The sequence below is a fragment of the Schistocerca piceifrons genome, chromosome 2, assembly GCF_021461385.2.
Source record: "Schistocerca piceifrons isolate TAMUIC-IGC-003096 chromosome 2, iqSchPice1.1, whole genome shotgun sequence".
Lineage (NCBI taxonomy): Eukaryota > Metazoa > Arthropoda > Insecta > Orthoptera > Acrididae > Schistocerca > Schistocerca piceifrons.
Genome location: NC_060139.1, coordinates 556170822 through 556195230, shown reverse-complemented (window position 1 = coordinate 556195230; position 24409 = coordinate 556170822). Strand labels below are relative to the sequence as shown.

The 24409-nt window shown below is 41.3% G+C and overlaps 1 protein-coding gene across 14 annotated transcripts in view; it reads left to right on the top strand.

The window, feature by feature from the left end:
• LOC124773751 (F-box/LRR-repeat protein 4-like) overlaps nt 1-24409 on the top strand; it is a 102370-nt gene that overhangs the window by 39702 nt on the left and 38259 nt on the right. For 7 of the 14 annotated variants that reach the window (XR_007014968.1, XM_047249431.1, XM_047249440.1 and 4 more), the window contains 2 exons: nt 6881-6931; nt 9229-9495. Coding sequence is in view for 13 of the 14 variants with exons in the window: in XM_047249431.1 (XP_047105387.1) it covers nt 6881-6931; nt 9229-9495 (318 nt within the window). In the remaining variant the exon portion in view is untranslated. Of the gene's footprint in view, nt 1-6272; nt 6650-6880; nt 6932-9228; nt 9496-24409 lie in introns of those variants that run through there. The other 7 variants (XM_047249432.1, XM_047249430.1, XM_047249436.1 and 4 more) reach the window with 5 other exon arrangements.

Genomic DNA, 24409 nt, shown 5'->3' with positions numbered 1-24409 from the left:
ACTGTTTATTATATACAGACCTTCCCATTTTAGAGTAAGTACAAATGCATACATTTTTTCGTAATATATGCACCGTACCGCTTCTCGAGATAAACATCAGACAACAATAGCAAATTATCCTCGACTGTAGTTAGCGGCAGTTTTTAGGGCTTCTGTGCCGGGGATGCACATTAGACAGCTGCGCAGCTAGCCAATCAGCGCTCAGTCGGTTTCCGCGTTCCGTATTGTGTAAACTTCCAACATATTTGAGTATTCTTTCATGTTTTACGTGCGCGAGATTACGATTGACTGATTTATGTGTGTTCTGTGGATTTTTTCATAATGGCTGAAACACCTAGAAGGCGCCAAGTGTTTTACAAAAAGGCAAGGGACCTTATTTTTGTATGTGTACTTATTCTGCCAACGTGCGGCAGATTCAGCCAAGCCGGTATGCGAGATTGCCAAAGTTCAGGAAAGCACTGCAGCAGCCTGTGTCGATATTGGTGCACTTTCAGCCGACTTGACAAAGCAGCATTCATTGTGAGCTGAACAGCCAGAGGCCATTAACACTATCGCTGACGATAGTCCCGAGAGATATGCGCCAACTAACTTTGACCGTAATGTCACCAACATACACATATCCTGTTGTTCTGCCGTTCTGTTCTCGGCACTCAGCCCACTTTTATCATTATCGTAAAAATATCACTTTACTAGGCACATAGTGCTAAAACTGCTCGGTACTCTGGCCGCATCTCAACTCTACTCCTCAAAGATTACAGCAGAACAGATTCACAGTAAGGCAATCGTTACAACAGCACTGCTAAATTGGAAAGAGGCTCACTAGGCTGAAGAAAAAGCTGCATCGACGCAAATACTCCGCAAGCCATTGTACAGTGTATAGCGGTGTGTACATCCTACCTATATTATCGACATTTTTCCCCATTCCACTCGCGTATTCTCAGAGGGGAAAAATGATTAAAATATGTCGCTGTGCAAGCCCTAATCTCTCTTATCTTAATCTGATGATCCCTAAGCAAGATATATGATGATGGCAGCATACTGGTCACACAGTATTCTCCGAATACATGTTCTCTAAATTTACCCAACAGCATTTCACGAGAACTGTGTCGTCTTTCTTGCAAGGATTCCCAATTAAGAGTCCAGAGCGTTTCCGTTACACTTTCGTGTAGACTAAACCGACATGATACGAACCTAGCAGCATGTCTTTGTTTGCGATTTCGTTTGCAGATGCACTGCATTTTTCCAGAACACTACCAACAAACTCTTCCACTCGCCTTGCCTAATACTCGTTTCACATACTCCCATTCTATACACTACTGGCCATTAAAATTGCTACATCACGAAGATGACGTGCTACAGACGCGAAATTTAACCGACGGGAAGAAGATGCTGTGATATGCAAATGATTAGCTTTTCAGAGCATTCACACAAAATGGCGCCGGTGGCGACACCTACAACGTGCTGACATGAGGAAAGTTTCCAACCGATTTCTCATACCCAAACAGCAGTTGATCGGCGTTGCCTGGTGAACCATTGTTGCGATGCCTCGTGTAAGGAGGAGAAATGCGTACCATCATGTTTCCGACTTTGATAAAGGTCGGGTTGTAGCCTATCGCGATTGCGGTTTAGCGTATCGCGACATTGCTGCTCACATTGGTCGAGATCCAATGACTGTTAGCAGGATATGAAATAGTGGGCTCAGGAGGGTAATACGGAACGATGTGCTGGATCCCAACGGCCTCGTATCACTAGCAGTCGAGATGGCAGGCATCTTATCCGCATGGCTGTAACGGATCGTGCAGCCACGTCTCGATCCCTGAGTGAACAGATGGGGCGTTTGCAAGACAACAACCATCTGCACGAACAGTTCGACGACGTTTGCAGCAGCATGGACTATCAGCTCGGAGACCATGGCTGCGGTTACCCTTGACGCTGCATCACAGACAGGAGCGCCTGCGATGGTGTACTCAACGACGAACCTGGGTGCACGAATGGCAAAACGTCATTTTTTCGGACGAATCCAGGTTCTATTTACAGCATCATGATGGTCGCATCCGTGTTTGGCGACTTCGCGGTGAACGCACATTGGAAGCGTGTACACGTCATCTCCATACTGGCGTATCACCCGGCGTGATGGTATGGGGTGTCATTGATTACACGTCTCGGTCACCTCTTGTTCGCATTGATGGCACTTTGAACAGTGGACGTTACATTTCAGATGTGTTACGACCCATGGCTCTACCCTTCATTCGATCCCTGCGAAATCCTACATTTCAGCAGGATAATGCACGACCGCATGTTGCAGGTCCTGTACGGGCATTTCTGGATACAGAAAATGCTCAACTGCTGCCCTGGCCAGCACATTCTCCAGATCTCTCACCGGTTGAAAACGTCTGGTCAATGGTGGCCGAGCAACTGGCTCGTCATAATACGCCAATCACTACTCTTGATGAACTGTGGTATCGTGTTGGATCTGTATGGGCAGCTGTACCTGTACACGCCATCCAAGCTCTGTTTGACTCAATGCACAGGTGTATCAAGGCCGTTATTACGGCCAGAGTTGGTTGTTCTTGGTACTGATTTCTCAGGATCTATGCACCCAAATTGCGTGAGAATGTAATCACATGTCAGTTCTAGTATAATATATTTGTCCAATGAATACCCGTTTATCATCTGCATTTCTTCTTGGTGTAGCAATTTTAATGGCCAGTGTGTAGGTTCTTAGCACTGCTCTTAAATACGTCAGATTTGACATCCGATAGATGTTCAACATTAACTTGTGCATTAAAAGCCCGTTAATCTGGCACCCAACAGTATGTAAAGTAACCCTGTGCCCATATGCCATCGGTAGCTGTGCTCTGTTGAATCTAGTTGAGAAGTGGTCGTCAAAAGTTGGCACTATCAGTCATGTAGATTACATCAGATCCGCTGTTCAAACACTTTGCTTTCACTGAGATGTTTAGTAGTCTACGGTTTATGGTCAGATAGAGTCTCATTTACTATTAACTATGCACAGATAATCAGTTAGCCACATACTACACTCAGTTGATGTCCTGTACTATGGTGGCAATTTATCGAGTGCAGTAACCTAACACTGAATTGAATCAAAAGTTCACGTGTAGCTAAAAATATATATAATTAACAGAGTTACTCAATATTGTTCTCAAATCACTGCCCTTGAACTCTAACAGTAACGTAATTGTGAAAACGATGCACACAGTAAGTAACTATTGGAGATAACACTGTTCATATTCTATTCCTATTATCATAGTGAGCATTATTGAATTGTAGCACCATTTTAGCACAGTCCGTAATACTAATTACATATTCACTGTCCAATCACCCATTTAAAACAGACACTGAATAAATTCTCGGACAGGGAATTTAGATAAAAAAAAAATACATTTATCACTGATGCTAATGCGTCTGCGGTACATTCCCTTGTTTTTGGTTGACATAGATCTTGTACTTTCCACAACATTCCACAGACTGTCTGAAATCGCTTCTGAGGAACCCGTTTCATAAGATTTTAATAATCAAACTGCAGTTTTCTGTTGTTGTTTGGTGTATTCTCATGACTTACAGTTAAAAATTTGTGCTTCTGAGCAAACGAATAGTAAGGAAAGTTCTTCTAAATGCGGATTTTCAGATACAGCAGCAACCTGTATTCAATTATACAGTCTTATTTGCCAAAATATGGTGTTCCATTTCAATTACAGTGTCTTAGTTAAGAACGTTAATTACTCCAGAACTGAATGAATGCAAAAGTGGCCAACATATACTCGACATCAGTTACATACCGGTACTTCACTTGTATACACCACTAACACCAAGAAGGAATTGTGCGACATAAACGAAAGTCGGTAGGCGTGTATCTACATCTGGAAGATGATGTCTGTACGCGATTGCTGGCAGCAGCGGTTGTGAGAAATGTACGGTCGCAAGAATGCCGGGCTCCAAACGGCCAAGTGGTACCACCGAGAGGGAAGACCACAGTGTTCCGCGTATGGCTCTAGAGGCGTGGCGTACTGCATCTACAGCAGCAATTTGAGCAGCAGTTGGTACCACAGGGCCATAACAAACTGTTACAAATCGGTTACTTCAAGGACAGCTCCGAGCCAACTGCCCTGTAGCGTGCATTTCACAGACCTCAAACTATCAGCATCTGCAACTTTGTTGGTGTCAAGTGCGAGCTCAGTGGAGGACAGGGTGGAGATCTGTTGAGTTTTCTGGTGAAAGCCGGTTCTGCCTCGATGCTAGTAATGGTCGTGTGTTGATTAGGAGGTCAGTGGAGGGCCTGGAAAAAAAAGGCTCTGAGCACTATGGGACTAAACTTCTGAGGTCATCAGTCCCCTAGGACTTAGAACTACTGAAACATAACTAACCTAAGGACATCACACACATTCATGCCCGAGGCAGGATTCGAACCTGCGACTGTAGCGGTCCCGCGGTTCCAGACCGTAGCGCCTAGAACCGCTCGGCCACTCCGGCCGGCGGGCCTGCAACCAACCTGTCTGTGTGCTAGACGTACTGTAACCTACAACTGGAGTTATGGTCTGGGGTGCATTTCGTATGAGAGCAGGAACACAGTCGTGGTTATCCCACCCGCCCTGACTGCAAATTTGTATGTCAGTCTGGTGATTCGACCTGTTGTGCCGCCTTTAATGAACAGCAAACAAGGGCGTGTTTTCCAACAGGATAATGCTCGCCCACATACAGCTGTTGCAGCCCAAGATGCTCTACAGAGTGTCGATATGTTGCGTTGGCCTGCCCGATCACGAGATCTGCCTCCAATCGAGCCCATATCTGACATCATTGGACGACAACTCCAGTGTCATCCACAACCAGCGTTAACCGTCCCTGCTTTGACCGACCAACTGTACGACACAATGTATGCACGTCTGTCTACTTGCATTCAACATTCTGGTGGTTACACGAATTATTGATGTACCAGCATTTCACATTTGCAATGGCTTATCTCGCGCCTACATTAACCTGTGATGTTGCGATGTTAACCACTTAAATATGTTACCTAGACAAATGTATTCCCGAAATTTCATTACTCAACATTGATTATTTTTTGATGTTGCGGTTTTTTCCGTCAGTGTATGTTCACGTAGGAACAATTATACAAAATCTAAGGCTACCGGTGTTGGTAATTAGCACAATTTTCAGGCAAACTAATTATACCAACTGATTCTAATTAACCAATTAAATGTGATGGATAATAAAGGTAACTTGGCTAAGCCCTGAATTAATAGTCAAAATTTGTGGTACTGTGCACATGCCGTATAAGTGGTGAGAATAACGTATCAGCTGTGTGGAATCAACCAGCTTTGTTACAAGTCCGGCACGTTCAGCAAGCGGGCATCGCATCATACATGCTGAATATTTCTGACATGTTTTGTAGAATTCGGTCGTGCCCGGGGGTGGTCAAGAATTGCTGGCTGCAGTGGCCGAGCGGTTCCAAGCGCTTCAGTCTAGAAACGCGCGACCGCCACGGTCGCAGGTTCGCATCCTGCCTCGGGCATGGGTGTGTGTGAAGTCCTTAGGTTAGTTAGGTTTAAGTAGCTCTAAGTTCTAGGGGACTGATGACCTCAGATGTTAAGTCCCATAGTGCTCAGAGCCATTTGAACCATTTTGGTCAACAATTTCGAGTCGTGTAGAGCCAAAAATTGTTTCAGTCCCCTGTCAGACAGCTTCTGTCGTGTACCAACTCTCCACACGGGTTAAAAAAGGTGTTTTAAAGTGTAATCACCGTTAGTGCTGTTCTATATCGCAATTACGGTAGTGCTACCTATTGTTGTGGGTACGTTTTCTCAATCTATCACCTCTCAAAACAAAGTATGGGTAAAACGTAGACGTATTACGCTTACGATACAACAAAAGCTTGAGATCATTAAACGGACTGAGAAAGGTGATAATAGAAATAAGATTATGGAAGAATATTGTAAGATTATGGAAGAATGTGAAGTTTTTTCTTTTAAAGTCTATGATATTAAACTAAATAAAAGTGCACTTCAAAAGTTTGCCTCACTTTCAATTGCAGTAAAAGACACTGAATATTGAAAAACTAAAAAATCCCAAACTAGATCAGTTGGATGAAATTTTGTACAGGTACTTCTGTGCCGAAAATGCCTTAAGGAAAATTAGTAACTAGGCCTATGATTAAGGAAAAAGGTAAACACTTTCGTGATGAGTTGGGATTACGTGTGTTTCCTTACGGTTGGCTACACCGATTCAAAACTCGTCATGGAATTCGGAAGCTTGACGTAGGTGGGGAGTTACGATCGGCAGATCAAAATGCAGCTGAAGAATACAGTGAAACTTTTCTCGGTTTGGCTAAACATCATAACTTAACTGCTAATCAAATCTACAATGCCGATGAAACGCGACTGCCTTGACGTTGTTTACCTCATTAAACTTTGATAGGTAAAGATGTAGTAAAGGTAGCGATGGTATGAATGTCCCCCGTAGGTAATCTGGGTTTCCCAAGTACGTAATAAACAACAAGGCGCATTATGTTGGTGAATGCATCCGGTGCTACTACTAGTTCGTAGTTTCTCCTGTAGAGTGCCGAGTCAGTAGCTAGTTTTACCAGCCTGCAGCGAGGTCATTTTCTTTTCACCGCTGTCAAAAACTTTGTGAGGTAGGCATTTGTAGCATTATTACTGTAATTATGCCTGTGAAAGTGATCTTTATGATATTGTTGTTCTATTGCACATGTATCAAAGATTATGTTGTAGTATTAATGTTGTAATTTATGGTTAAGGTTAAACGAGGATAAGTTTTTTTCATACAATTGGTACTATCAGCCCCCAAAACAAAAGGGGTCCAAATTATAATCACTACAGAGCTTCTGTTCAATTTTATGTTGCAGATGCCCCGTAGGAGGAAACGAAAAAGAAAAGCTTGCGATAAACAAGACATGGTAAGAGTCTTACAGGCGCTATCAGAGAAAACAATGGGCCTAACAAAGGCAGCAAAATCGTCTTCTGTACCTAAACCTATTGAAGAAACATTTAGCCGAAAAATCGGGAGGAAGCCAATTTTGTCTGCTAATACGGAAGACGAACTTGTTAAATATTTAATTGAAATGGAATCTAAATTATATGGCCTTACAAGAGACGACGTGCAGAGTTTATATTTCCATTTATACAAGAAAAATGGAATCTCACGTTCTTTCAGCAGTGAAGTTGCAGGATGTGCATGGTTCAACCAATTCATGAACCACCACAAAAGTGTTCTGTCTGTTCTAAAACCCACTTTCTTATGCTAATGGTTCACTAAGGAAGCTGTAAACAAATTTTTCAACATTCTGGAGCCTGAGCTTGATGAACATTAAGTATCCACCAGATCGTATTTTCAGTGTGGGTGGAAGAGAGATATCCATCGTGCAAAGCAAAGTTCTTCGAGTGATTGGTCTTAGAGGCAAACGGCAGATTAGAGCTTTAAGTGCTGCTGAGAGAGTGACTCTCATTATTATTTTGTGTTGTTTGAATGCTGTAGGAACACTTATACCACCACTGATGATTTTCCAAAGCATAAACGTTGTAGAGATTTTAACGGAAGATGTCTTACCCGGTGTCATTGGAATATGCCATCTTTCTGATTTTATTCAAGGAAATCTAATTACAGGCTGGTATAGAGACGTAATTAAGAAGACTAAGCCCACAGCAGAAGATCCTATCCTCCTAATTCTTGGTGTGCGTAACGCACATCCAAAAAATATTGAGATGGTTGTTATTGCTCGGAATAATCACATTACCGTCATAAGCCCCCCCCCCCCCCATACAACCCATAAAATGCAGCCCTTGGACAAGACATCTGTTGGCTCAATGAAATACTAGTACAGTGAAAATATTCGACATTGGATGTGCAATAATGACAGAAACCTTGGACCATATCGCATTTCGGAACTATTTGACAAGGCTTACCTAATGTGTCAGACTGATAAAATTGCTGCCAATAATTCACAGTGTCAGGAATTTACTCTTAAACTGTCTGGTTTTTGGTGAAGACAGTTTTTCTTCCTCTGGAGGCAACACGTCGTAGTTAGATCTGTGAAGTCTCCAACAACACTGGAATGCTTTCTCTAAAGGATAAATTGCTATTGAGTCTTCTGAAGAGGTGAAATCTAAAAATTCTGTTGGGACCTCAAATAATTCCAACCACAATATTTTGCCATGTTCTTGGGATATAGAAGAAGCTGGTCCCTCCAGACTTCGCACATAAGTGAAACCTAAAGTATCTCTTTCACCAGGAGACATTTGGCCCATTTCAAAGCCCAAACAAAAAAATGACATACAAAGGCCCTAAGTTTATAAAAGTTGCTTTAATATCATCATCCCCATGTAAAGTGGTGCTATTTAATGCAGAACAGAGGAGAGCAGAGAAAGTATGTAAAAGGAAATTCAAAGAATTTGTGAAAGTGCCGTGAAAGAATCTAGGAAGGACCTTGTAAGAGAAAGGAAGTCACCATACCAAATGGAGAACAAGAAATCAACAGTAATAATAATAATAATAATAATAATAATAATAATAATAATAATAGTGCTAATAATAGATTCCCAAGAAGTTTACAAGAGAAAATTGCTTCTATCACTCAGAGATTTTGATGGCGAGTCATGTTATTCAGACTTAGATTCGGATGAGTCCAATCCTGAAGCTGCATTTGATGTTAGCAAGCCTATCAGTGATGACACTGCTTGCCTCCGTGTGATGTGATGTATACAGAAGATGGTGTTGGTGAACTGTGGGTGTAGCGTATGCTCTCTGAAATGTCAGCTCATAGTGAGTGTGCCGGTTGTAAGACTTAATTTGAAGCTGTAAGGATCTTGGTAAACATGATTTTTTAAATAAATCTAAGTATGGGGATGATCTCGAAGTAGAATTGTACATTGTACACTCTTATAATTATATTTGATTTAATAAAACTGTCTTTCTTGCAAATTCTGGTTTAATATTTTGAATTTATACCATGTGGCTCAAATTACCAGCAAAATATTTTTCCCAGATTGTGCAGGGCTCCATAAAACAAATTGTATATTTTTGCCCCAACCAACATTCCTCAAAAATTGTTGTATAAATAAGTCAAAGACATGACACAGTATGTGCACAGCAGCTCTTACATAGATAGGAAAGAAATTGTGGCAATATGTATGAAAAATCAAAATTATACCACCTCTTCCTCTACGTGTTGGCTGATTATAGTCCACTTGGTACCAGCAGGTAATGCCGGCGACACCAGTGGACTTGTTGCCAGACGAGATGCTGCTAGAGATCCTGTCACGGCTGTCGGTGGACGAGTTACTGGGTGCTGCCTCTCGCGTCTGCTCCCGCTGGGAGCGGCTGTGCCTAGAGGTGGCCGTGTGGCGTCGCTCTAGTGGTGGTCTCTGCTACCACGGCACCTCTGACTGGCCGTCCTCTGCAAAGGCGCCCAGGCCCACCATCTGCATACATGCCCGCGATGATGTCGGCCGTGTTCTTGGAGAGGTATTGGTTACCATTATGATTTGTTATTGTAAATGTGTTAAGTGCATACACATCCACAGAAATTTATCCGAGATGGGGGCAAGATTCTAAAATTGTCAGTTCTTGCTCAGTTGATTTAATGAGGGGGGACAAAAGTTTATTTTACGGACATCCACAGCTTAAAAGACTTCATGTTGAGTAAAAAGCTCCTCTGCAGGTGTATTGTTACTTTATTTAAAAAGTGCAACCAGTTTCGTAACATTAGTTACATCATTAAGTGGAGTTATGAATAGAAAGAGCCATGAAAGAATTCCAGGAAGTGACAACCTTGGTTAGAAAGAATGTCAGATCATTGCCATAATTGGCTGAATGCAATTAATCTGACATTTGGTGATGACCAATACTCACAATTACAACATGATACTGGAGTAAAATTAATATTAAACTTTTTCCCCCAATGTCTAGAATTTCACTCCATTCTAAACATTGTGTCACAGCCCACAATAGACTAGTGTAGAAGGGGACGTATAACCAGAACCTCAAAAGGAATATAAAAAACGGTTAGGTATGGTGTGAGGGAGGAAACAAATGGGAACAGAAGAAAGGGAAACCAGAGAAAACCATATGACGTTCTACTGGTTACAGTGAGTGGAGTACAGGGCAGCACCATAGCTGGCCGCAGACTAACATGGAAATGTGTGAAGGGCCCCTAGGCATGTGGCACAGTTTTAGAAGAGCTAAGGTGGACTCTTGAATGTGAGAAAGATTCTAGGATTTGGGTCACTACAAGATTACAAATTCAAATACTACAATAAAACATATAAACTGGGCACTATTAGAGGCATAAATGGCTTAGTGTGGGAAACTATTAAAAATGTCAAAACTCTTTGAAAAACTTTAAGGGGAGGGACTCATGAAATATCAGACCATAAAGAGACCCAGGAGGGCGTAATATGGTTCAAATGGCTCTAAGCACTGTGGGACTTAACATCTGAGGTCATCAGTCCCCTAGACTTAGAACTACTTAAACCTAAGGATATCACACACATCCATACCCGAGGCAGGATTCGAACCTGCGACTGTAGCAGTTGCGCGGTAGGGCATAATACATTAAGTAAATGTACTACTAAAATCTCCTCATATCATAGTATTCCATGCTATGGTAGTATTTCATGTCGCATGGGCAAACAGCTTTTAACATGTAAGATTGTCCCATTATATTTCATTCCCAGGAATAATGGGGAGAGATTCAGACGTAGGGAAAAGAATGAATCGAGGGTGATCCTTTCAAGTCTCCAGGGGTTTACTGAATTATATGTAATGATTGGCTGAATGAATATATCATCCAGGTGGGTAGATTTAGAGAACATTCGTCTGGCTTGGGTTCTAACTCAGCTTTGGGATCTCTTTTTTTCTCAGACAGGTAACTCTGTTATGAGACATTTTGTCCAACCTCTCGATGTTGCATAGGGAACGTAAGGGCGGTGTACTTAATGGTCTAGAAGAGATAGAGATTTACCATGCCTAAAAACAATTTTACTCTCATCACCAAACTTGAATTGAAACATAAAATGACCTTAGTTAATTTTGATCATATCAATGAATAACCCAGCTCATTTACCTGTCTGTGCATTCCACATTGCCTCATTCTTTATTCCCCCCCCCCCCCCCCCCCCCTGCTTTTCATCTTTGCATCACTGGTTTTTTTTATGATTTGATATTTTATGGGTCCTTCTCCCCTTAGTTTTAACATTTTTAATAGTTTCCCACACTATGCCATTTATGCCCTCTAATAGTATACAGTTTATATGATCTTTTGTGTCTGACTTTGTAACTTTCTGTTAACCCAATTTATAGTACTTTTTTTACACTCTAGAGTCTGCCATAGCTCTTCTGGACATGCGACACCTGTCTAGTGGCCCAGCGTATATTTCCGTGTTAGTTTGCAGTCATCTGTGCTGCTGGCCTGTACTCCACTTGTCAGATCCAGTTTTTCCATTTTTCTGTTTTCTTTCGTTCCTCTCATCACACTGTACTTTAAAAGTTTATTTATATATCATTTTAGATTCTGGCTATCAGCCCCCCTTCTACATGGGTCTGTCGTGGTCTCTGACATCATTTTTAGAATGGAGGGAAATTCTAGAGATCAGGAGAGAAAGTTTAATATCAGTTGTACTACAGTATCATGCTGTAATTGTAAGTATGAGTCATTGCCATATTACTTGCACTCAGCCGTTTTTGGAAATGTTCTGATATTCTTTTTATCCAAGGTTGTCACTTCAGGGTATTATTTCACGGTTTCTTTTTATTCAGGACTTTACCTGATAATGTAACTAAAGGAATAATACAGATGCAGCAGTGTGTTCTAGTCAACACTGTCAGTGATTCTGATAATAAATGATTCTCCAAAAATGAAATCTGACACGAGCAGCACACGATGTTATCTATCTCAAACAACTGATACATATCCTGTCATTACTTTTAGGTAGAGTACATTGAAACCATAATGGTAAGCATATTTTGTTAGCCTATGCTGGTATGCTTTGCCTAGGCATATTCAGTGGTTTTCTGGTGCTAAGCAACATCGCACCAGCTCGCTTAAGAAGGCAGCAAGCCCTCACTTGGTTTGCTATGAGAATGCAGAATAATCATTCTCTTTCCATAAAAAATATCAGTCAGTGAGGTTCTGCAATCTGATTATCAAACAGTCTTGAGAACAACCTTGAGATTATTAGCCAATAGCTTCAACCGTCTATCTGAATATTACAGTGATCATGAGTACTCGAGTGAGTCTTCTTGTGAGTCACAACCAACTGTCAGAGTCCCGAGCTTCAAACTTTCCTCTTGTATCCTGATGCAAACTGAATCAAATGAGATGTAGGACAGAAAGAATAGCTCCCACTTTCTACAGTTGAGGAGGGCAGTTCTTTCCGATCTGTGAATGCAGCAAAGTTGTGCGGATGGTACCACATATTGAAGAACTACGTCATTATATTATCTATTAATCTGTGTGTTCTCCCTTTTGTTTATGTAACTAGCTGTTTATAATTTCCTTCTTTGTAACTCTTAATGTACTTTTTATTATTATGGAGGATCAAATGCTAAATAAACAAATGAAATTAGTACAAGCAAAGTACATACACTGCCCAACAAAAGTTTGGAATACTATCGTAAAATGTAGTCTACAATATTAGAGGTCACTTTGACCTACTCACTTCATGCATTATCCAACTAGAGCCAATGTACTGTATGGTGATTACTACTGGCATGCTTTGTGGCTGTTTCCCAATCATTTAAAAATATTGTGCTGCAGTGGGACACCATGGGCAATCCAGTATCAACAACAGTTTCATTCAGTTCGTATTCGGCACTGCAATAACATGCCACATAGAAGCATACAACACTTGATAGAATCAGGATAGTGCATTTACTTTCAACCGGTCAAACAAAGCAAGATATTGTCAATCAGTTACATGTCAAAGTGGTGTGTCTAGTGTGTGGAGAAAATGCAGAGAGATGGGAAATGTGAACAACAGGCATCATAGTGGTCATCCTTGTATGACAACACCAATGCAGGAGCTTTTCCTTCAACTGTCAGCTTGCAGGCACCCTGCATCAACTGTCAGAAATATTGGAAATGACTTCTCCCAGGCAGCAGCGATTCGTATCTTAGGCCAAACAGTGCATAGAAGATTGCATCGGGGTGGTCTTCATTCCAGAGGATTGATTAGAAGCTTTGCACCGAACTGACACAATTGGAGGACCAGTGCTCTTGCACATCAGTATTGGACCATTGCAGAATGTTTGCTGATGAGACCAGGATCAGTTTGCAACCAAATACTAGATGTACACTCCTGGAAATGGAAAAAAGAACACATTGACACCGGTGTGTCAGACCCACCATACTTGCTCCGGACACTGCGAGAGGGCTGTACAAGCAATGATCACACGCACGGCACAGCGCACACACCAGGACCCGCGGTGTTGGCCGTCAAATGGCGCTAGCTGCGCAGCATTTGTGCACCGCCGCCGTCAGTGTCAGCCAGTTTGCCGTGGCATACGGAGCTCCATCGCAGTCTTTAACACTGGTAGCATGCCGCGACAGCGTGGACGTGAACCGTATGTGCAGTTGACGGACTTTGAGCGAGGGCGTATAGTGGGCATGCGGGAGGCCGGGTGGACGTACCGCCGAATTGCTCAACACGTGGGGCGTGAGGTCTCCACAGTACATCGATGTTGTCGCCAGTGGTCGGCGGAAGGTGCACGTGCCCGTCGACCTGGGACTGGACCGCAGCGACGCACGGATGCACGCCAAGACCGTAGGATCCTACGCAGTGCCGTAGGGGACCGCACCGCCACTTCCCAGCAAATTAGGGACACTGTTGCTCCTGGGGTATCGGCGAGGACCATTCGCAACCGTCTCCATGAAGCTGGGCTACGGTCCCGCACACCGTTAGGCCGTCTTCCGCTCACGCCCCAACATCGTGCAGCCCGCCTCCTGTGGTGTCGCGACAGGCGTGAATGGAGGGACGAATGGAGACGTGTCGTCTTCAGCGATGAGAGTCGCTTCTGCCTTGGTGCCAATGATGGTCGTATGCGTGTTTGGCGCCGTGCAGGTGAGCGCCACAATCAGGACTGCATACGACCGAGGCATTCAGGGCCAACACCCGGCATCATGGTGTGGGGAGCGATCTCCTACACTGGCCGTACACCACTGGTGATCGTCGAGGGGACACTGAATAGTGCACGGTACATCCAAACCGTCATCGAACCCATCGTTCTACCATTCCTAGACCAGCAAGGGAACTTGCTGTTCCAACAGGACAGTGCACGTCCGCATGTATCCCGTGCCACCCAACGTGCTCTAGAAGGTGTAAGTCAACTACCCTGGCCAGCAAGATCTCCGGATCTGTCCCCCATTGAGCATGTTTGGGACTGGATGAAGCGTCGTCTCACGCGGTCTGCACGTCCAGCACGAACGCTGGTCCAACTGAGGCGCCAGGTGGAAATGGCATGGCAAGCCGTTCCACAGGACTACATCCAGCATCTCTACGATCGTCTCCATGGGAGAATAGCAGCCTGCATTGCTGCGAAAGGTGGATATACACTGTAATAGTGCCGACATTGTGCATGCTCTGTTGCCTGTGTCTATGTGCCTGTGGTTCTGTCAGTGTGATCATGTGATGTATCTGACCCCAGGAATGTGTCAATAAAGTTTCCCCTTCCTGGGACAATGAATTCACGGTGTTCTTATTTCAATTTCCAGGAGTGTATTTGGATAAATGCTTGACAACACCAAGAATGCCGATACATTCACTAAGTCCATCCATTTGCAGATGGAAGTGTAATGTTCTGGGCGGCAATAATGGTGGGACTGTGGATCCCTCTAATTCCAATCTGTAGCAATTTGACTGGTCTCTGATAGCTCCAAGAGGCCTTATGAATGATTTCAAGGCACTACAGATGTGAAGTCAGTGACAACTTCATCCTGGTTGTTGACAATGGAAGACCGCACCATGCTCTACAGTACGTTTAAAATAAGTTGCGACTTTTGACAGTTCAGTATGGAGTGAGTGGAGGGTAGCATAGTTGCCCATGTGTGCTTGGTGCATCAGCAAGTGATCACAGTATAATGCCAGGCATACTTGGTGTGGAACCTGTCAGGCTCACTTGACTGCATGAACAGTAAGCTGTGCAAGCCGGTCAGGGAAGAGAGGATTAGTATTTAACATCCATTGACAATGATGTCATTAGAGATGGAGCACATGGTCAGATTAGGGAAGGATGGAGAAGGAAAGTGGCAATGCCCTCTTGAAGGAACCAGCCCGGCGTTTGCCTTAAATGATTTAGAGAAAGCACAGAAAACCTAAATCAGGATGGCCGGACATGGGTTTGAACCTTTGTCCTCCCGAATGCAAGTCCAGTGTGCTAACCACAGTGCTGCCTTGCTGCAAGCTGGCAAATCTGCAGTCTTAGTCAAATGATTTTGAAGAAACTATTCAGTAATAATCTCTCATTCTCGCACGTCTTATAGTTTAATTCATCAATTTCATAATGTATGGCCTATCATTTTATTAGTGTCATAATTATTCTGACATTTTGATAGTAGGTAAACTACTGCAAGAAATTCTTCGTTTGCAATGAAAAATAGGTATCACTATGAATTTGTGTTTGGTGCATGTTAGGTTAAATTTTGCTACGTATTAAATGGAGATGATAAATTGAATTATACTTTAAAGTTAGAAGCACATTGCTGTCTGTTTCCCAAATGGAATGTACGTAAAGTGCTCCATGATGAACGTGTATGTCGGTGAAAAGACTAGAATGAAAGATTCATAAATTCCTCATATCTCCTAAACAGTTTGAGATATCAAAACAAGATTTTGGCAAATGATACTGTCCAAAGATGACAGTGTTTTGCCACATGTGAAACTTCCATACCTACCACGGTATTCAAACAACTACAGATTTTTTCAGTGATGTAATTTAATTATTGAGGGCCATCAATAGCTGGTGAAACAAGAACTGCTGTGGGTTTTGTAACAATATAAGTGAAGAAGTTAGTTTTTGTAATGTGAATGGGCTGTTCCATAAAGTATTGACCTGACCTGCACTCAGTTGTTAGTTTCATAATACACTATTTCAGGATTCTGTTGCAATTTCAACTGCTTTAGAATATTAGTGAGGTGAATATTTCAAAACTGTTGTGTTTTGACGAAAGAAGCAGAAGTATTCCTCAAAACTTGTTACAGTCCTTCATGAATCAATGTCTCATGAACTACCTTCTTCGTATGGCTGACAACATAAGCCTAGTCCTTTCGTGTAACCTTTGTGGTGGCTTCTTTTGTCAGCATTTAAACCTAAGTGAGCGTAAGCTTCTTGTTGTTTTTTTCCACTTTATTTTTCACCTAGGCGCATATACTCTTGTCAGATTTAAATGAACATGATATGGAGGAAGCCTGATTAAATTATTACCTTTACAATTAGCCAGTTTGTTGACCTGGTAGTGTGAAGTTTTGACTTGTACGGCACTACAAGTTCCATTAACTTTGAGCTATACATGCTTCAACTTTATCTCAAGGTACATTCCTTTGTACCCAGAGTAAAATGTCCACTTTCCTTGACTGAATTGTTGGAGCTTTATACATCACAACAGAGTGGTGTGGCGTCGTGTCCATTACTATTGTCGAAATCTGTGGAATGTTTTGCAGCAGAATGTTATCTACCTAGCTGGTGAACGTGTTCTTGGATGACACTTTTATTGCAAATTTTGTATTCAGATGTACTGCACGTTTGTTACTAATGCAATGCCAACACAATGTCATACTCACAATATCTGACAACTACAGAACACTTCAGGGACAGAAAATACAACTTTATGATGAGATCTGATGCATCTAATATGGGACACCATGTGGCACTCTTTGTTGAACTCTACCAGCCGAACACTTAGGAGAGAGTCTGCTTTGTTTTTTTAATGATTTTTTGTAAATAATAAAAATTGTTCTTGTTTTTGGAGAAAATGGTGTTTATTCTGGTAATAAGGTATTGCCACCATTTTGTTTTAGTGATCTAAATTGCAAACTTCTTATGATTAAATCCAGAGTATTCAGTTTGAAAAATAAAAAAAGAAATCAGGACAATTGAGAAAATCCTTTTCCATATATCTCGTGTGTTTCCTTTGTTGCTTATTAAGTGTATAGATTGAATTACATTGGGATAGGTTGCAACGCAATCTCATCCTCTTCTCAGCTAGTCTTTCCTTTCATGTCCTCCGACTCTTATAAATGCAGTCTGGTATCTGTACGTGTTGTGAGTAATCTTTCGTCCCAGTCTTTTATCCTTCTACCTTGAAATTTCCAAAGAGAGTATTCCAGTCAATGTTATCAAAAGTTTTCTCAGAATTCACAAACAGTATAAACTTAGATTTGCCTTTGTTTAACATATTTCCTGAGATAAGTCATAGTGTCAATATTGCCGTATGCGTTCCCAAATTTCTCTGGAACCAAAACTAATCTTTCCCATGTTGACTTTTAATATTCTTCTGTAAATAATTCATATCAGTATTTTGCAACTATGATGTGTTAGCTGCTGGTTCAGTGGTGTTCACACGTGACTATCAGCATCTTCCTTCTTTGGAAGTGGAGTTATTACATTCTCCTTGAAGTCTGGGGATATTGTGCCTGTTCACATATCTTGCATACAAGGTGGAATAATTTTCTCATGGGTGGCTATCCCAAGAATCTCAGCAATTCTGAGGGGCATTGGTTCCCACTTACACATTGTTCTCACAGTAACATACCTTCCATCTCATCTGCATTGACTCCCTATTCCGTTTCTGTAATACTGTTTTGAAGTTCATTTTCATTGCACTGCCCTTGTGTATATTTCTTTCACCATCCAGCTTCACCTCCCTTGCTTAGTTGTGTCTAGCTATCAGAGCTCTTAATTTTCCTCCAGAGGTACTGCAATTTTCCTGTAGATAATATGGTTCTACAACTTTACATTTGTCCTCTAGCCGTCCCTGCTTAGCCGTTTCACACTTTCTGTCAGTCTTATTTTTAGAGGCCTATATTCCCTTTTGCCTGCTTCATTTGCCGCATTTATATATTTTCTCCTTTAGTAAATTAAATTCAGTCTCTTGAATGTTATGCAAGCGTTTTTATGGATTCTTGTCTTTTTGTCCTTTTGATCCTTTGCTGCATTCACTGTTTTTTCTCTCAGAGTAAAAACTTGACTTCTGTTATTGCATGATAAAAACCAACATTGAAAAATTTTTTTTTACTGATGTAAATGCCATCTCTTACACCACACCAGTAGCATTTTTCCTGTCTTCATATTGTCCTGTTACTTGAGTGAGGAAAATATGTGCATGAAACAATTTAAGGTTGCAGAACACCAATTTTGCAACACAATGGCAGGACAGATTATACAGCAACGTGTGAGTTTGACTTTTTGTTTTGCAAGTTATCATCATTCTCTGATTTGCTTTTGACATAGTGTGTCTAATTGTTAATGATAACTTATTCCATCTATCTACACATTTTATTACCTCTTTTAGTATTTAACAAAAGTCTATAGTTTCATTGGACTTGGAAATCAGTATTTGTTTCCATACTCTGCCTGCTGCCTTGCAGAACCATGTCTAACATTTTTTGGACAAGAGACAGTGTGGTATTGGGTTGCAAGGCTCATACATCTCTCAAGTCAGTTAACTTGCATGTTGTGTGTAGCCGATCCTCTTCTCTGTGTAATCAGCTATGTTGATCTCCCAAAAGCGTCTTCTCCGAAGACTATAGCTGTTTAAAGGAATTTATTAAACTACTTCTCTATCCTTGAAATAATTTGGTACTCGTAGAATACTTTTCAGTTCAATCACTTTATATTTTCAACTTCCCCAGACAACAACTTCTTCATGCTAACTTAGTCCTTAAACATTAGATTCATTTACACATATTCAAATATCATTGGTTTGATGTTGTTGTTGTTGTTGTTGTTGTTGTTGTTGTTGCTGTCTTCAGTCCTGAGACTGGTTTGATGCAGCTCTCCATGCTACTCTATCCTGTGCAAGCTTCTTCATCTCCCAGTACTTACTGCAACCTACATCCTTCTGAATCTGCTTAGTGTATTCATCTCTTGGTCTCCCTCTACGATTTTTACCCTCCACACTGCCCTCCAATACTAAATTTGTGATCCCTCGATGCCTCAGAACATGTCCTACCAACCGGTCCCTTCTTCTTGTCAAGTTGTGTCCACAAACTCCTCTTCTCCCCAATTCTATTTAATACCTCCTCATTAGTTATGTGATCTACCCATCTAATCTTCAGCATTCTTCTGTAGCACCACATTTCAAAAGCTTCTATTCTCTTCTTGTCCAAACTATTTATTGTCCAAGTTTCACTTTCATACATGGCTACACTCCATACAAATACTTTCAGAAACGACTTCCTGACACTTAAATCTATACTCGGTGTTAACAAATTTCTCTTCTTCAGAAACGCTTTCCTTGCCATTGCCAGTCTACATTTTATATCCTCTCTACTTCGACCATCATCAGTTATTTTGCTCCCCAAATAGCAAAACTCCTTTACTACTTTAAGTGTCTCATTTCCTAATCTAATTCCCTCAGCATCACCCGACTTAATTTGACTACATTCCATTATCCTCGTTTTGCTTTTGTTGATGTTCATCTTATATCCTCCTTTCAAGACACTGTCCATTCTGTTCAACTGCTCTTCCAAGTCCTTTGCTGTCTCTGACAGATTTACAATGTCATTGTCGAACCTCAACGTTTTTATTTCTTCTCCATGGACTTAGATACCTACTCCGAATTTTTCTTTTGTTTCCTTTACTGATTGCTCAATATACAGATTAAATAACATCGGGGAGAGCCTACAACCTTGTCTCACTCCCTTCCCAACCGCTGCTTCCCTTTCATGCCCCTCGACTCTTATAACTGCCATCTGGTTTCTGTACAAATTGTAAATAGCCTTTCGCTCCCTGTATTTTACCCCTGCCACCTTTAGAATCTGAAAGAGAGTATTCCAGTCAACATTGTCAAAAGCTTTCTCTAAGTCTACAAATGCTAGAAATGTAGGTTTGTCTTTCCTTAATCTATTTTCTAAGATAAGTCGTAGGGTCAGTATTGCCTCACGTGTTCCAATATTTCTGCGGAATCCAAACTGATCTTCGCCGAAGTTGGCTTCTACCAGTTTTTCCATCCGTCTGTAAAGAATTCGCGTTAGTATTTTGCAGCTGTGACTTACTAAACTGATAGTTAGGTAATTTTCACATCTGTCAACACCTGCTTTCTTTGGGACTGGAATTATTATATTCTTCTTGAAGTCTGAGGGTATTTCGCCTGTCTCATACATCTTGCTCACCAGATGGTAGAGTTTTGTCAGGACTGGCTCTCCCAAGGTCGTCAGTAGTTCCAATGGAATGTTGTCTACTCCCGATGCCTTGTTTTGACTCAGGTCTTTCAGTGTTCTGTCAAACTCTTCATGCAGTATCGTATCTCCCATTTCATCTTCATCTACATCCTCTTCCATTTCCATAATATTATCCTCAAGTACATCGCCCTTGTATAGACCCTCTATATACTCCTTCCACCTTTCTGCTTTCCCTTCCTTGCTTAGAACTGGGTTTCCACCAACATTCTTGATATTCATGCAAGTGGTTCTCTTTCCTCCAAAAGTCTCTTTAATTTTCCTGTAGGCATATCTGTCTTACCCCCTAATGAGATAAGCCTCTACATCCTTACATTTGTCCTTTAGCCATCCCTGCTTAGCCATTTTGCACTTCCTGTCGATCTCATTTTTGAGACGTTTGTATTCCTTTTTGCCTGCTTCATTTACTGTGTTTTTATATTTTCTCCTTTCATCAATTAAATTCAATATTTATTCTGTTACCCAAGGATTTCTACTAGCCCTCATCTTTTTACCTACTTGATCCTCTGCTGTCTTCACTACTTCATCCCTCAGAGCTACCCATTCCTCTTCTACTGTATTTCTTTCCCCCATTCCTGTCAATTGTTGCCTTATGCTCTCCCTGAAACTCTGTACAACCTCTGGTTTTTTCAGTTTATCCAGGTCCCATCTCCTTAAATTCCCATCTTTTTGCAGTTTCTTCAGTTTTAATCTACAGTTCACAACCAATAGATTGTGGTCAGAGTCCACATCTGCCCCTGGAAATGTCTTACAATTTAAAACCTGGTTCCTAAATCTCTGTCTTACAATTATATAATGTATCTGATATCTTCTAGTATCTCCAGGATTCTTCCGTGTATAGAACCTTCTTTTATGATTCTTGAACCAAGTGTTAGCTATGATTAAGTTATGCTCTGTGCAAAATTCTAGCAGACGGCTTCCTCTTTCATTTCTCTCCCCCAATCCACATTCACCCACTATGTTTCCTTCTCTCCCTTTTCCTACTCTCGAATTCCAGTCACCCATGACTATTAAATTTTCGTCTCCCCTCACTACCTGAATAATTTCTTTTATCTCATCATACATTTCATCAATTTCTTCATCATCTGCAGAGCTAGTTGGAATATAAACTTGTACTACTGTAGTAGGCATGACTTCATGTCTATCTTGGCTACAATAATGCGTTCACTATGCTGTTGGTAGTAGCTTACCCGCATTCCTATTTTCCTATTCATTATTAAACCTACTCCTGCATTACCCCTATTTTATTTTGTATTTATAACCCTGTATTCACCTGACCAAAAGTCTTGTTCCTCCTGCCACCGAACTGCACTAATTCCCACTATATCTAACTTCAACCTATCCATTTCCCTTTTTAAATTTTCTAACCTACCTGCACGATTAAGGGATCTGACATTCCACGTTCCAATCCGTAGAACGCCAGTTTTCTTTCTCCTGACGACGACGTCCTCTTAAGTTGTCCCCGCCCGCAGATCCGAATGGAGGACTATTTTACCTCCGGAATATTTTACCCAAGAGGACGCCATCATCATTTAACCATACAGTAAAGCTGCATACCCTCGGGAAAAATTACGGCTTTAGTTTCCCCTTGCTTTTAGCCGTTCGCAGTACCAGCACAGCAAGGCCGTTTTGGTTAGTGTTGCAAGGCCAGATCAGTCAATCATCCAGACTGTTGCCCCTGCAACTACTGAAAAGGCTGCTGCCACTCTTCAGGAACCACACGTTTGTCTGGCCTCTCAACAGATACCCCTCTGTTGTGGTTGCACCTATGGTACGGCCATCTGTATGGTTCATGGTTGCAGGATTGGTTTGATAACCAAATAATTTATGAACATCATACAACATTGGCTTCATTCACAGCCAAGACATGAAGTAAGTTAAAAGTCCCTAGTCTCAAGCGAGCCCATTATGTGGATGAACATAGAAATCTGTTTTCAATTGTTCATTACTTTTTTTTTTTTACAATCAACACAGACACTGAAGAGCATAGAATACAACATAAACTTTTCTTGTTCTTCTCTAGCCGTACACGGAAACTCTGTGGACCGTACAGCAGATACTTGTCAGCCGCTGTTTGGCTGCCGGGTCCATCTTTTTCTTGTAACTGTTTTTTGACCTGCACATACAAATAGGCGATGCGCAGTAGGGCGTAGTCGTTTCTCCAACTCACCTCTAAAATGTCATGTGCTCGAAACGGTGGAGCTCTAGAATTTACTCTGAAATTCCCGATACATATTCTCCCCCCTAAAATGGAACACGTGATATTTTATACAATCATTATGTAAATTTTTATCACATACAATTCTAACAATATACATTCCAACATAGATCTTTGTACTCATTTAGAATAAATTGTAGCTAATCTTTCATTTATTTTGCTCTCACTCTATTTTGACATGAACCTCGAATATTCCATCGTGGTCTGGTAAGTTTTTCTAATAGTTAGGATTCGTTAGGACTCTATCTCAATTTCCAATCGCAAACTCCAGGTGTTCACAATGATTCTTTATTCTAATTCTTTGTACTACTTCTTTAGTACACAATGGTCTTATTATTTATAAACTTCTTGTAGTCTGGAGGAACTCAGGGCAAAATAAGTGTTCCTATTGACACTCATAAAATATAATAATACCACCAGAATAATTTCTACAAAATTTTATGACTTTTGTCATGATACTGTCCTTTCCCCTCTAGAAACAGTACCCATACCTCACATACGGGTTGATCCTATGAGTACCCTTTCTCCTCCTGTTTTGGTAGGTGCACTCCCCCCCCCCCCCCCCCTTTTTTTTTAAATTCCTATTTTCCTATGGTACAGGTCAATCCCCTTCTTGGTGCCCCTGTTCACACAGTATAGGTCTGCCTAGCTTCCCTTTTCATTCAATATATGCTGGGTGTGTCCCCCCTTATCCTTCTTGAGTAGGCCTCATGGTTCATTGCCCTAGTATACATCTTTAAGTACACTATAGCTAAATATTATCTGGTAAAACTAAAACCTACTTCATCCTTCATGCTCGCTTTTTCATACTTCTCTTTTATACCCTAGAGTCCTCCTTTATGTATCAACTTCTTGTTTCCAGCATTTACTTCATGCCTACATACATTGTTCAATATATAAGATGCTTACTTAGGTTATAAGAGTCCTACTATCCTACAAGTCATCAAAATATTTGTTAGACTGACATTCCTGAATAATTATCACAATTAGTTCCTCCCTGACTTACGCTCATTAGTTATGCTCCTTATCAACATGATAGTTGTTTTCAAGTACCTAGGCGATGTAGAACCATCACAATGAACAAACATAAGTGCATATTTCTCTATGTGCGCGTTCTTTCCCCCTACAACACTTGATGGTTCTCACATCCTTTTAATCTGGACTTTCATTGTTTGCGTCTTCGTGTTATGGCATGTGAATGCGTAAGTGTGTTTGTTTAGCCTGATTCTTTGACCTGCTTATATGAAATAAGTTGAAGGTTATTGGAAACATGGAAAATAAGAAGGGCTTTAGCAATAGAAGTATATGCATGTGGAAAGAGGAAAAGATAGACCAGTACTCAGAGGAGAAGTAATAAAGGAAAAAGTAGAAATTGTTGCTAAGATTGAAGAAGAGAAAGAAGATAGCCCCAAAGACAGGAAACCCTTCCCACCCCCCTTCCCCAGGATTCCTACTTCGCCGGTACTTGAGTGAGAAGCCAGAGGAGATATGATGTTAAACACCTCCTACAGAACAGACATTCTCACCTTCACCTTTGAAGTCCCCGAAGAAAAATCTTAGCAACCCCTATGGAATGGCAAACGGTGAAGAACCAGTCACACCTGTGTGTGAGGGTTGTCTGAAAGGTGTGATGTGTGTTTAGTGTTAGTCAGGCTTGTACTTACACTGCCCACCCCTTCCAAAACTAATACAAACCCTCCCATCCACTTCCATCTCATAAAAGGTATAAAATGTTCTGTAAACAATAGAAAATTGTACACTACAATAA